Source organism: Hypanus sabinus, chromosome 11, assembly GCF_030144855.1.
Source record: "Hypanus sabinus isolate sHypSab1 chromosome 11, sHypSab1.hap1, whole genome shotgun sequence".
NCBI classification, from domain to species: Eukaryota; Metazoa; Chordata; class Chondrichthyes; order Myliobatiformes; family Dasyatidae; genus Hypanus; species Hypanus sabinus.
Genome location: NC_082716.1, coordinates 69,187,962 through 69,202,658, shown reverse-complemented (window position 1 = coordinate 69,202,658; position 14,697 = coordinate 69,187,962). Strand labels below are relative to the sequence as shown.

The following is a 14,697-nucleotide window of genomic DNA, read 5'->3' as shown; positions in this document are numbered from 1 at the left end:
AAAAAAATATATTTCTGTTTCGGGTTCTGTACCCTGTAGCAGGTACATTGGATTGTATAATGGGACGTATATTATACAGTTAAAACAATACTTTCTGATGCCAGGCACTTAATGATTATGATTTGCCTTGGATACTACATTATATTAAACCATTAGGTAGGGTTTAAACTTATCTGCAGGATGACTGAATACAAACTCCTGTATTCCTGTCGGAACTCTCCACCAACTTTTTCTACAGCTCACATTGTCATGTATCATATCAAAATTTGCTTATACTGTAATACCAGGTGGTAATGTTGTTGATGCAACACTAGGTGGCAGTGTTGACTGTGAAAAGGATGCTGTCCTTTTCAAGCTGAAGTTTATTGTCATGTACACAAGTACCATAAGACATAGGAGCAGAATTAGGACTTTCTGCCCATCGAGTCTGGTCCGCCATTCTATCATGACTGATTTATTATCGCTCTGAACCCCATTCTGCTGCCTTCTCTCTGTAACCTTTGACACCTTGACTGACCAAGAACCCATCAACCTCCAATTTAAATATACCCATTGATTTGGCCTCCACAACTGTCCACAGCTATGAATTCCATAGATTCACCAATTCTAAGGCTGTGTTTTCTGGCCTTAGACGCCTCCACTATAGGAAATGTCTTCTCCACATCCAATCTGTGTAGGCCTTTCAGTATTTGAAAGGCTTCAGTGAGATCCTCCCTCATTCATTGAAACTCCAATGAGTATTGCTGTCAAATGCTCCTCGTGCGTTAACCCTTTCATTCCCAGAATTATTCTTGGGAACCTCCTCTGGAATCTCCCCAGTGGCAGCACATAGAATCTTTTAAGAAAGATAGGGTCTTTCAAGAGCCTCTTGGACAGGTACACGGAGCTTAGAAAAATAGAGGGCTATGGGTAAGCCTAAGTAGTTCTGAGGTAAGGACATGGTCGGTACAGCTTTGTAGGCCAGAGGGCCTGTATTGTGCTGTAGGTTTTCTTTGTTTCCTTCACATCTTTTCTTAGATAAAGGGCCTACAAACCTGTTCACAATACTCCAAAAACAGTCTGACCAATCGTTCTAAAGCCTCAGCATCCCATCCTTGCTCTTGCATTCTTGTCCTCTCAAAATAAATGCTAACATTACATGTGCCATCCTTACCACCGACTGAACATGCAAGTTAACATTTAGGGAATCCTGCACAAGGACTCCCAAGTCCCTTTGCACCACTGACTTTTGAATTTTCTCCCCCTTTAGAAAATAGTCTATGCCTTTATTCCTTCTACTCATGACTATACTCTTCCCTGCACTGTATTCCATCTGCCTCTTCTTTTCCTGTTCTTCCAAAACCTTCGAGACTTTCTGCAGACTCCCTGCTTCCTCAACACTACCTGTCCCTCCCCCTATCTTTGTTTCATCTGCAAACTTGGTCACAGAGCCTTCAGTTCTGTCATTGGCAGCGAAGCATACTAGGCCACCTTTATTCTGACTCTTTGCCCCCTGCCAATCACCAGTCTTCTGTACATGCTTGTATTTTTCCTGAATACCACAGGCTCTTATCTTATTAAACAGCCTCAAATGCGGCACCTTGTCAAAGGCCTTCTGAAAATCCTGCAGCAACGTCACAGTCGCATGGATTCAGACAGCAGCACACGGAACAGAAGTTATGTGTAAATTATACATGACAGTGAAGAAGGAAAGGAAGTTGCAAAACAAGGCAAAAATGCAAAACAAAAATACATTCATGGGATGCACAGAGGCCATGAAGAACTTTTAGACAAGTCAAAGGGCAGATGGAATATAATGCAGTTGGATGCGAGGCCATCCACTTGGGCAGGGAAAAAGGAAAGCTGGAATGTCTTTTTAATTGGTGAGAAATCAAGACGTTTGTATTCAGAGGGACCATGTTGAATTTGTACATGAAATACTAGAAGTTAACATCCAGGTGTATCAAGCAATTAGAAAGGCAGACAGTATGTAGAGAATTTGAAAACAGAAGTTGTGACTTCTTGCCAGATGTCAAAGTAAGCCAGCAGAGGCTGGTGCAGCTTCTGTTAAGAAATTGGCCACCCATACAAGTGGGTTAACGCATGGATGTTGACAATGTAACTGTACCAGTAAAATTTTGTTACTTGCATTGCACATGTTGCTCTAATTATAGAATGGTGGCTAGTCTGCCTGTAGAATATTGTGTGCAGAAGGATGAGGAGAGATCCTTCCAAGTACCTGTCAAGTACTGAAATGTTTGCAGAGTGGACTTGGAGAGGATGTCTAGAATCTTAAGTCAAGGCCTCAGAGTAAAGTGGCATTTTTCATTCTGACAGTGAAATGAGGAGGAATTTTCTCAGCTAGAGAGTGATGAATCTGTAAAATCATTGCCATGGAAGCCAAGTCACTGGGTGTATTTAAGGCTGAGATTGATAGGTTTTTGATCTGTAAGGGTCTTAAAGGGAGAATGGGGTTATGAAAAAAAATCAACCATAATCAAAGAGCAGGGCAGATTCAAATGGTTTAATTCCGCCTCTGTGTCTAATGACTTTTGTCCTTATGGTGTATAAGTCTGGAGTTCCTGTTCAAAGGAAAGATGTAGTGAAGGTTCACTAGTTTAATTGCAGTGTTTGACAGCTGAATCAGAATCAGCTTTAATATCACTGGCATCTGTCCGGAAACTTGTTGTATTGTGGCAGTAGTACATTGCAATACATATTATTTTAAAAAAACTATAAATTACAATAAGATTTATCTATAAAAATTAAATTGAATAAATAGTGCAAAAAGAGAGGAAGAATACTGAGGTAGTGTTCACAAATTCATTATTCATTCAGAAATCTGACAGTAGACTGATCCTGAAATATTGAAGAAGGATTAAGCAGGTTCTGCCTGTAACAGAGTCTAAAAGGATGAGAAATGTTCACGTTTCATAAGAGAGTTGACACATCAGATGTGGGTCCCCCTTTCTATGGATTTCCAAAACCAGTTATCACAGTCTCAAAACTGGGGATCGGCTACTATAGACAAATAATTGGAAATCTTTTCACCCAGTGGGTAGTGAATCTTCCAAATTCACTCCTAAAAGAACCTTGCTCAGTTGTTTAGCTTATTCAAGAGGACAGTAGGTTTTTATACATATTCAGGGAATCAGCAGATATGGGCCAATGTAGAAAAGTGTTAAAATGAAAGATCTGCCAACAAGCAGAGCAGCCATTTGACCAACTCCTGTTTCTGTTTCTCATGTTCTTGTGTTATCCACTGCATTTGTTAGTCCCTGAAAACTTTGTATAATAGGTGATAAATGCTGGGGAATTGCACTGGAGTTATTGTGCCAAATGACAAGAAGTACAAGCATGGTTTGCAATAAATCTTGCTAATTTAGGAAAATGCACACTTTATTTTAAATACCTGCTCATTTGCAGTATGACTTAATTGACTAATGCCTCTATTTGGTGATAGGCTCGCTACAGGAAAGACCAAATGTTACCCAAGCAACTGCCCTGCATCCCACCAGTGGAAAATCTGCTGAAGGATACCACCGATGGCTGTGCACTGGCTGCCCTGATCCACTTCTACTGCCCTGATATTATACGAATGGAAGGTGAGGCTTTGTTTTGATCAAGGCATTTATCCTGATACCTGTAATGGATTCACTTGGGAATCAATGCGTTTGGAGACTGCTGTAATCTTGCTTACCGAAACTGTTTTTTCTCATCTGGGATCCACATCATCGGATTCATAAATAAAAGCACCAGTGGCCACTGGAGATCTTATTTGTCAGTTCTATCAACATCTAAGCTCCTGCTCTAAGAGCCAATCTGAATTCCATTTTTAAACAGTTTGGGTATATCTTTGTAGTTCAGACATTGAAGAGTATTGGAGAAATTGTATACTACACTTATCATAAATAAAGACAGAATGTCTGTGTGAGCAAGATCGGATGATTAAATCACATGGCAACAGTGAACTGGTTTTGTTCAGTGGTGTAAAACTCCAGGTGGTGTGAGGATTGGGGTGAAGGGGAGGTTCTCAATCCTGACATGTCTGTAACCACTCAGGAAGTCTTAGCTTCTACCTTTTGAATTTCAGCCACATCCTCTAAAGCTTTTACAGCAAAGAAACGGGCCCTTCATCTCGTACTTGCTGACAAGTTGCCTTGCTGAGCTAATCCCATCTTCGTGCATTGGGCCCACATCCCTTCAAACCTTTCCGCTCCATGAACCTGTCCAAACATCTTCTAGGCAACGTAATTATATTCACCCCAGCTACTTCCTCTGGTTGCTCACTCCTCTCTGTGTAGCAAGACCTCCCCTTCATCGCGTCTTTCAATCTTTCCCCTCTCACTTTAAGCATACGTCCTTTGGTCTTAGATTCCCTGACCCTGGGAAAAAGACTATGACCATTCACCCTGCCAGTTCTCCTCATGGCTTTATAATGTCCATCACACCAATCAATCACCATTTATCAATTCCACAATTCCTCAACCTACTTTACTGTAAGCCCCAGCCTATCCTTATAACTCAAGCCCTCCAGGCCTGGCAACAGCTTTGAATATTTTAAACACATTTTATTGTTTCATCACCTTTGATACAGGGTTTCAACCCAAAACATCAATTCCTTTTCCTTCACAGCTGCAGTTCCACCCACTGAGTTCCTCCAGCAGACTGGGTTTTACTCCAAATTCCAGCATCTGTGGTTTCTTGTGTGTCTCATTTATTATCCAAGTTGCTAACTCACCTGGATCCTATGTGATTACATCATTAGAACAAGCCTATCATGCGAGACTTTGTCAATGGCTTTGCTAATATTCATGGAGCCAAGACCTACCTGTCCTATCCTCATCAATCCTCTTGATCATCTATTGAAAAAACTCATATTAATTTGTGAGACACTATTTCACACACACACGAAATCATGCTGACTATCCCTAATCCTTGTTTTTCTAAATGCACATGGGGTCCTATCTTAGAATCCCCTCCAATAACTTTTCTACTGCTAATGTTGAGCTCACTGGCCTGCAGTACTCTGGCTTCTCCTTGCAGCCCTTCTTAAATGAAAATACAACATTAGCTACCTTCCAGATTTCATTTACCTCACCTACAGTGGAAGAAGATACAAAACTTCCCACAGGACCCTAATTGTTTCTTCCCTATTTCCCACAAAGTCCTAGGATTCACATGGCCAGGCCCCAGGATTTATCCTCTTTGCTCCTCAGGTCACCAACACCTCATCTTTAATAATACCAATATGTTTAGGATATCACTGTTTCCTCCTTTCATAACCTATTCCACAGTACGTATAGATAAGAAGAATTCTTTTAAGATTTCACCCACCCCTTTTGGTTCTACACATAAACAACCACACTGATCCTTAAGAGGATCTGTTCTCTGCCTGATTACGCCTTTGTTTTTAATTGTTTATAGAATCTTGTTGGATTTTTCTTTCCCTTTTCTAGCAAAGGTATCTTCTGTCCCTGATTTCGTAACTGTACTCCTAGATCTCTTGTAGCCCTCAAGGGATTTGCCAATTGCCTATTCCCGATAATGCCTTAATTTTCCTGATAGAGTCTTGATATTCCTCTTCAGCTAGAGTGTCCTAATCCTGCCAGCCTTGCCCTGAACTCTTCAACTCTCAATGTTAAAAGCTGCCCACTTGCCAGACAGCCCCTTACCTGCAAACAGCCTCTTCCACGGAACATTTATGAATTCCTGTCTGATGCTATCTAAATTAGCCTTGCACCATTTTAGGATTTAACTTGTTGACCAGTATTACTTTTTTTCCCCACTGCTATTATAAAACTAATAGAATTATGGTTACTAGTCCTAAAGTGCTTAACTTAACAATATTAGGAAACCTGCCCCATCATTAAAAAAATTCTGCCTTGTCTAAGCCTGTAATGCTATGTCTCTCTGTCCCTGTAAATATTAGTGAACTTAGAATCACTACCATTACAACCCCGTTAGTAATACAGTTATCTACATATGTTAACTTCTCTAATTCCCATTGATATTGGGACCTTTCATACAATCCTATCAAAGTGATGACTCCCTTCTTATTTCTATGCTCTGTTCATGTAGTTTCACTGGCCATTCCCAAGGAATATTCCCTCTTAAGTAATGTCGTGATGTCCTCCCTAATTTAAAAAAGCCCAACTCCCTCTCTTTTGCCTCCATGACTATCCAGCTTCTGTAGCCCAGAACGTTGAACAGCCGGTCTTGCCCATCCCTGAGTCATCGAACACTGAACAGGAACAGGCTTACAATGTCAATGTCACCTTTGATGCCACTCCAAATTAATCCCATCTGTCTGCTTATGGTCTACATCACTCCGTTTCGTTCTTGTTTATGTGCTGCTTAAATACTTTTAAAAGGTTATTGTTGTATCTCTTCCACCCCTTCCCCTCGCAGCACATTCCAGGGCTCCTGCCACTTTGTGTAAAATCTTGCCCCTGATCTCTTTTAAACTTTCACCCTTCTCACCTTAAAACTATGCCCTCTGATATTTTAAATTTTTACACTGGTAAAACGACTGTTATGCCTCTCATAATTTTATATACTTCTATTAGGTCATTTCTCAGCCTCTGATACTCCAGGGAAAGCATTCCACATTTGTCCAAGCTCTCTTCGTTTCTGTAACAGTTATAATATCACAATCCTGTGGGCTTAATCTGCATATTCTGTGAGGTTTCTTGTATTAAAATAAGCACAGCCTAACCTCTTGGACAATTCTCCCTCTCTCCCCTGCTCCTGCCTAGTCTGCCAAATGAAGTTGCTTTCAACATTTTCATCTGCTGTACTACTAACTTGGGTCCATCCCCCGCCAAACCATTTTAAATTCTCCTGTCGCAAATCTCCCTGCCAGGACATTGCTTCCACTTCAGTTATCTATTTGCCAACGAAGTAAGTAAAAAATAAACAAACCTTATAAAAGGTTGGCTTTCAGATTTCACTTAAAAACTTCTCAATGTACAACCCAATTTTGTTTTAAAAACACCAGGAGTAACTTGGAAAATTTGAATGAACCTGGCAGCTGGTGGGGTATTTTGTGCTTCAGTCCAGTCTAGATGTTGCACAAAATCATAGACAGTGTGTTAAGGATCACTCTTCAGTTTGTTCCTGAAGAGGTTCTTGCCAAAATTGGTAGAAAGAATCAGTGATACTTAATTAATTTAGTGTGTAATTTTCTTGTCCCAGATATATGCTTGAAGGAGACCATGTCATTGGCTGATGGCTTGTATAATCTGCAATTGATTCAGGAATTTTGTGAAGGTTATCTGAACCAGTGCTGCCACTTTCTACTCGAGGACATGCTCTATGCATCTTCATCAATCAAGGTAAAACCGACATTGCATGTTGATTTCCTTCACATTTGAACTCTGCAGTTGTTAGAACCACAGAAAATCAGTGTAACAAGACAGATGGCTGGTCTAGGTCAAGGAAATCCAGTTGGCATTCACGCTGATAGGTAAGGCTGTAAAATGGGAGCCATTTTGATTTAATACAATTGGTCATATCTAACTCAGTAAAATCTATAGATGCAATGGAAAACCTGAAAAATTAGCAATGCTACCTGAAACAGATGCATCATATATGGGTTGCATTATTTTATATGCAATGTGTCTGATTCCTTACCAGCTAATGCACCAGATAAGAGTGTACAGGTGTTGGGGATACATATTGTCATGGATAAGAGAATGGCTAACTAACAGAAATTAGAGTTGGGATAAAAGTGTAATTTTTAGTTTATCAGGGGGCTACCACAGGATCATTACTGGGGCTTCAAGTATTTATAACACATAATAATAACTTGGATGAGGTCTGTGTATATTGCCAGCAAACTTGCTAATGGTACTAAGATAAGTGGCTAGTTATTTGTGAGGAAGGTGCAAGAGCTTGCAGAGGTTGCAGATAGGAAACTGAGCATGAAGGTGGCAACAAGGTACGGTACAATTTGAAAAAAGTGATATTTATTTTGAACGAATTTAAAAGAAAATTAATATTTAAATAGAATAAGATTATAAAATATCTATAGGAAAATGAACACTTTTTAGGTAATCAGCATTATATAATGAATAATAAATAATACCCTGTGGCACTGCAGCCAAGAGATTGATCCCAAGTCTTGTCTTCAGGTAGAATGGGGTTAGATTATTTAATTATTCCAAGGAACATGGATATAATTCTGATTTTTTTGTAATATAGTGGGTTCTGGTTAAATGACCATTGGTTAATCAGTCACTTATTTGGGTGAATTCTTAAGGAATGAAAACTAATCGAGAGAATAGCTGGGATTCCTTTCATTTATTTGGGACACTATGCCACTTAATTGGGCCAGGAGAGTGTTGCTAAACAGGTTCTGACCAGCGTAAGTTGCGCACAGTTGTGTGGCCGTCAGACACTGCACCATGCTTAAAACAAACAGTTTTTAAATAGCATCAGTTGCATGTGTTTTTGTTCAAAAAGCTATGATTTTTGTCTCTATAGTTGGTGAGAGATAAACAGTAAGACTACTCAGAACTGTTTTACTCACTGCGGTTTTAAGCATTCAGGCCAGAAACAGCCGGGAGTGAAAATGAAATGATTTCACTACTTCAACAAGAACTATGAAGAATTTGAAGGTCTCAACAATCAACTTGAATGTTATAATGAAAGTGAAGATTTGGAGAATGAAATCGCCAAAAGTATTGTATGAAGGTAGTCCATTATCTGCACTTGGTGTCTGTGCTGATTTTGTTCATCGTGTACGCTGGATGAATTCCTCTTAAGATAAAACTATTAAGAACTAATACATAGCTTTTAAACTGTATGACATACTTACCATGTGACATACAGCTTAGGCTGCTGGCAATCAGCTAGAGCTCAAGAAATGCAGCTTTGAACTGTGCAAAGCTGTCAAGGCTGCGAAACAAAAATACAGGGACAAGATTGAGTCAAGATTCACAACGATTAGCATGCGTGGCAGGGGCTGCATACCATTGCAGACATCAAAGCCAAACATTGTGGTGCCACCAACATCGCAGCCTCTCTCCCAGATGAGATCAATCGCTTTTACGCTCGGTTCAATGTCGCTAACTCTGAGCCTCTGAGGAAAGCCACCACTACAACCTGCAACCTGGTCATCTCTGAGGCTGCAGTATGCAGATGTTTCCAATGAGTGGACAGTCACAAGGCTGTGAGACCAGATAGCACCCCAGGACGAGTACTCAGGATGTGCACAGCACAACTGGCAGGTGTGTTTACTGACATTTTTAATCTCCTCCTCTCCCAGTGGAGAGTGCCCTTCTGCTTCCCAGTATCCACCATTGTCCCTGTACCAAAAAAGACCAAGGTAACATGCCTGAACATTTGGCGTCCTGTCACACTCACCTCAATAATAAGCAAACGCTTTGAGAGGCTGGTCAAGGACTACATCCGCAGCTTGCCACCACCCACACTGGACCCCCTACAATTCGCCCATCGACATGGCCAATCAACAGACGACACAATAACCACTGCTCTACACACTGTCCTTACACATCTGGAGAAGGATGCTTATGTGAGAATGCTGTTCTTAGACTACGGTTCAGCATTCAATACCACAGTCCCATCCAGGCTTGACAAGAAGCTCAGAGACCTTGGCCTTGACCCTCCTTTGTGCAGCTGGATCCTTGATGTCAGATCGCCAGCAGGTTGTAAGAGTGGGCTCCCTCACCTCCACCCCCCTGACTCTCAATACAGAAGCCCCTCAGGGCTGTGTACTAAGTCCCCTCCTTTACTCCCTGTATACCCATGACTGTGTCGCCACCCACAGCTCTTAATCTGCTAATTAAACTTGCTGACAACACTTCGTTGATTGGCCTAATCTCAAACAATAATGAGGTGGCCTACAGGGAAGAAGTCAGCTCTCTGACACAGTGGTGTCAAGAAAACAACCTCTCCCTCAATATCGCAAAAACACAGGAGCTGGTCGTGGATTACAGGAGGAATGGAGATGGGCTAACCCCTATTGACATCAGTGGATCTGGGGTTGAGAGGGTAAACAGCTTTATGTTCCTCGGCATCCAGATCACCAAGGTCCTCATGTGGTCTGTACACACCAGCTGTGTGGTGAAAAGGCACAACAGTGCCTCTTCCACCTCAGATGGTTGAGGAAGTTTTGTATGGACCCCCAAATCCATACAAAATAAGAACTTTCTACAGGGGCACAATTGAGAACATCCTGACTGGCTGCAATACTGCCTGGTATGAGAACTTAATTGCAGGACTCTGCAGAGAGTGGTGCGGATAGCCCAGCACATCTGTAGTTGTGAACTTCCGATGATTCAGGACATTTACAAAGATAGGTGTGTAAAAAGGGCCTGAAGGATCATTGGGGACCCGAGTCACCCCAACCTCAATCTATTTCAGCTGCTACCATCCAGGAGATGGTACCACAGCATAAAAGCCAGGACCAACAGGCTTCAGGACAGCTTCTTCCACGAGGCCATCAGACTGATTAAATCACGCTGATTTGAGTGCGTTCTATGTTACATTGACTGTTCTATTTATTATAAATTACTATGATTGCACATTGCACATTTACACGGAGACGTAACATAAAGATTTTTACTCCTGTATGTGAAGGATCTAAGAAATAAAGTCAATTCATTCGTTCATTCATTTTATAGGAATGTACTATTAGCAGTATTCTAATTTGTTCTGTAATTCATTTGAAATACCTAATTTGTTACTCGTGTTTGTTTTTTTTTAATACCTTTTTAACCATTTCCATGAAACTTTTGTTAATTGGTGCAGGTACTTAATTAGGCAAAGTTTTACTGGTCCCAATGTGTCACAATTAACTGGAATCTACTGTATAACTCTGTCTTTACTTCTGTAAGATTGCACCTTAGATAGGTGCCAGTACTTAAAGAGGAAGCAGGAAAATTGAAGTTTTCATTAAGAAGTTACTACAGTAAAATTAACAGAATTTTATTTTTCTATGCTTCTTTCCTCATCTGTGGTCTGATTCTCAGCATCACGAAGGTGAGCAGGGTATTCTGCATAGCAGATCATCGGTTTGTGCCTAGTTTGAGATCTTTTCCTCAAGTGATCAAAGGTTTGCTAGTCATTTGAGAAAAAGTGGTGGTGAAGAACGTTATGATTATAATCCTGGGCTCCCAAAGTATGGGAAGTAGTCCAGGTTTCTCCAGAGTCCCCCTGTGAATGTTTTGTTTTGACTCTGGGCAGTGTGATGAAGCAGTGCTGATACTTAATTATTTAGTGTGGCCATCTTGTGCATGGAGGCTAAAGGTAGAAGAAAGTGAAGAAGCAGAGTTGATTGACCAAGAAGTCTTGTCAAGAAAATTATTCCTGTTCTTGTCGAGCCTGTTCAGAATCGGGTAGCATCCTGTAGTTCTCTTGCCGTTCTGCCTCAGAGCTTCTGGAGGCAGTCCTGCTGAGCTGTTTGCCTCACCTCTGCAGCCATTTCCACTCTATTCCATACCAATCTCCAACAGCAATCCTGATGTCAATATCCTCTCTATATTTCATTATCAGAGGCATGCCTCTTGCAGTGGTATTTGTTTGGTGATGCTGAAACAGCTTTTTGTAGGGCACTAATCTGCAGTTTGGCTGCTGGATAAACAGCCAACAGGTCTTTGCTATTGTCGTATCACTGCTGTTCCATAGCATTTGTTATTTGTCACAGGAGGCAGTGCATGTTATTTCAAACAATGTGATCTTAAAATCCTAGCCACTGAACTATAGTGAGAGAAATTTTGACCCCACTATAATTACAGTTCAGATATGCTACAGTGATTGAACAATGTTTTTTCCAGCTGTATTCAATAAATAGGCTCAGCTTTCTGAATTAGTTCCAGGACACATTACTCCACGATTCTATCTAAATGCCTTCATGCTTGGTTGCATCTGTGTCACAACTTTGCTTTTGAAATTTTTGCTGTAGTTTTTGCACTGATGATTCACAGTTATCTTCAGATTTTATGGTATTTTCATCTTTCTTAATATCAAATATAAACGGTATCAGCCTCAATTTTATCTGCTCATTACTTTATCAGAGCTGCTTTGCAAACTCCAAGTACATAGGCCATCTACCTTGGAGTTACCAGCACAACTTGCATCTTGGCCTCTCTTCTTCTCCCAAGTAATTTAAAATTACAATGCAAAGCAAGTTCCCGATCCCTCAGGCCAGTATGGATATCTAACTCTTATTGTTATTCAATGTTAACCTAAATGCAAATGATAGATATTATTGGAGATAAACATCATGCAGATAAGCACATGATACTATAAGGACACTTTTAGCAACTTGTCCATGCCTGCTCAACGCATGAAGTCTGCCTTTAGAATATCATAAATGGCCCCCATCAATTTGAGGAGAGTACATGGATTCCTAGTTAACTTTCAAACACGAGGAAGTCTGCAGATGCTGGAAATTCGAACAACACACAAAATACTGGTGGAACACAGCAGGCCAAGATGAAGCCACACTCAGGTTGGAGGAACAACACTTTATCTCCTGGCTGGGTAGCCTCCAACCTGATTGCATGAACATTGACTTCTCTAATTTCCATTAATGCCCCTCCTCCCCTTCTTACCCCATCCCTGACCTATTTAATTATTTGTTTTTTTCTCTCTCTCTGCCCATCACTCTACCTGTTCTCCATCTGGTGCTCCCCTCCCTTTCTTTCTCCCTAGGCCTCCCATCCCATGATCCTTTCCCTTCTCCAGCTCTGTATCACTTTTGTCAATCACCTTTCCAGCTCTTAGCTTCATCCCACCCCCTCCGGTCTTCTCCTGTCATTTCGCATTTCCCCCTCCCCCTCCTACTTTCAAACCTCTTAGTATCTTTCCTTTCAGTTAGTCCTGACGAAGGGTCTCAGCCCAAAACGTCGACAGCGCTTCTCCCTATATAGATGCTGCCTGGCCTGCTGTGTTCCACTAGCATTTTGTGTGTGTTGCTCCTCGTTGTCTACTGACTTGCTGTCCATGGGTCCTTGCGCTGGTGAATTCAGCTTTGGAGCCCATCTCATATGTTATGAATGAATGCATCCATTCATTCATCCAATGTACACACACACATTGGGGGACTAATCACTGGATATATAAGGTGACCAATTTCCAGTCCACTTGTGTCAGGTAGTTCCCTGCTGTGCACTGCTCTAATAGAGAGCAGTCTTACATGTCTTTTGAAAGCGATTCAACATATTTTGCTGTTTCAGTGGATTCAGTGGATGTTGGCTGTTAACTAATACCGTTTCTTCCATTACATTTAAATGTTTTAACATGTTTATTAAAGCATATTGATGTGTGTTAATTATTTTAGAACATGAAAAGTATGCTTATTTATTGGTGAAGTTATATCGGGCACTTAAGTGATTGCTATCTACAGGAAGCTGGTGACCCTATTCCTGGTAATGTATTTGACTTAAGGCAACTTTATCCTACAAAATAATATTTTATTATTTGCTTCAGGTTATGGTGGTTTTTCCATTTTTTTTTCAAATATAAAATTTGGATCCATTACTCCTTAACTTTAGATAGATAGGTAGATAGATACTTAATTGATCCCAAAGGAAGTTACAGTGTCACAGTAGCATTACAAGAGCACAGATATAAACATTAGAAGAACAGTAGAAAGAATAAAAAATAGGTTACCACAAGCAGTCTAAAAGGAGGGGGTCATCAGTTCCTCGGCTTTAGGTTGACTTATGAAAGAGCTTAATGGCCGAGGGTAAGAATGACCTCATACTGTATAGCGCTCTTTGGAGCAGCACAGTTGTCTTAGTCTATTACTAAAAGTAATAGTCTATTACTCTGTTCAGCCAAGGTGACATGGGAAACATTGTCCAGAATGCTCAGGATTTTCTGTAGGGTCCTTTGTTCTACCACAACCTCCAGTGTGTCCAGTTTGACTCCTATAACAGAGCCAGCCTTTTTAATCAGTTTATTGAGCCTGTTGGCATCATCCGTTGATGCCTTTGCCCCAGCACACCACCACATAGAAAATTGTACTGGTTAATAAACAACCCAGATAAAGTGATTCGAGCCCTTTTAGGCTGCTCCAACATCACTAAACAAATTTTATACTAAGAAATGTGTTTTTGCCTGAAGTGCTGGTGGAAGGTAATTCCAATCATAATTTTCAAAGAACATGACAGATAGTCAAGGATGAGCAGTTTACACAATGTAAGACAAACCACAACAGATGTTCTAATAAGTATCTCAGAAAGGCAGGACTGTTGTTTGAAGAGAGATTAGGTTGGCCATACCTGTATTCACGAGAGTCTGGAAGAATAAGGCAGAATCCAATTGAAATTTACTCTAATATTTACAGGGCTAGAAACACTGGATGATTTCCTTCCCTGAGTGATTTGGAATGAGGGGTTAAGTTCACAGGGTTTGAGGTGAGACATTGGGAACTGAAATGAGGTAAAATTACTTCACTCAGAGGGTGGTGACTTTACCATAAAAGGCAACGGACGTCATTATGCTGATTATATTTAAAAGCAGATTGATAGACAATTAGATGCATCAAAGGGCATATTGTGAGAGCAGGCATACCGTGATGGTATTGAGTGGCAGAGTTGTCATGTACCACTGAATGGTCTATTCCTGCTCCTGCTTGCTATGCTTCCCACCCATCCCATCTCCACATCATCTGCCTAAACCTTTGCCATCATTTGCTTGTGCAGTCAAACACAGCATTAAAAAGCTTATTTGGCTGGCTGTTGA

General features: G+C 40.8%; 1 protein-coding gene across 3 annotated transcripts in view; it reads left to right on the top strand.

Annotated features, from left to right (window-relative positions):
• Nucleotides 1–14,697, top strand: part of camsap2a (calmodulin regulated spectrin-associated protein family, member 2a) — a 169,332-nt gene that overhangs the window by 115,371 nt on the left and 39,264 nt on the right. For 2 of the 3 annotated variants that reach the window (XM_059984670.1, XM_059984669.1), the window contains exons 5-6: nucleotides 3,443–3,584; nucleotides 7,156–7,316. In XM_059984670.1, the coding sequence (XP_059840653.1) occupies nucleotides 3,443–3,584; nucleotides 7,156–7,316 (303 nt within the window). The remainder of the gene's footprint in view (nucleotides 1–3,442; nucleotides 3,585–7,155; nucleotides 7,317–14,697) is intronic. The other variant, XM_059984671.1, reaches the window with a different exon arrangement.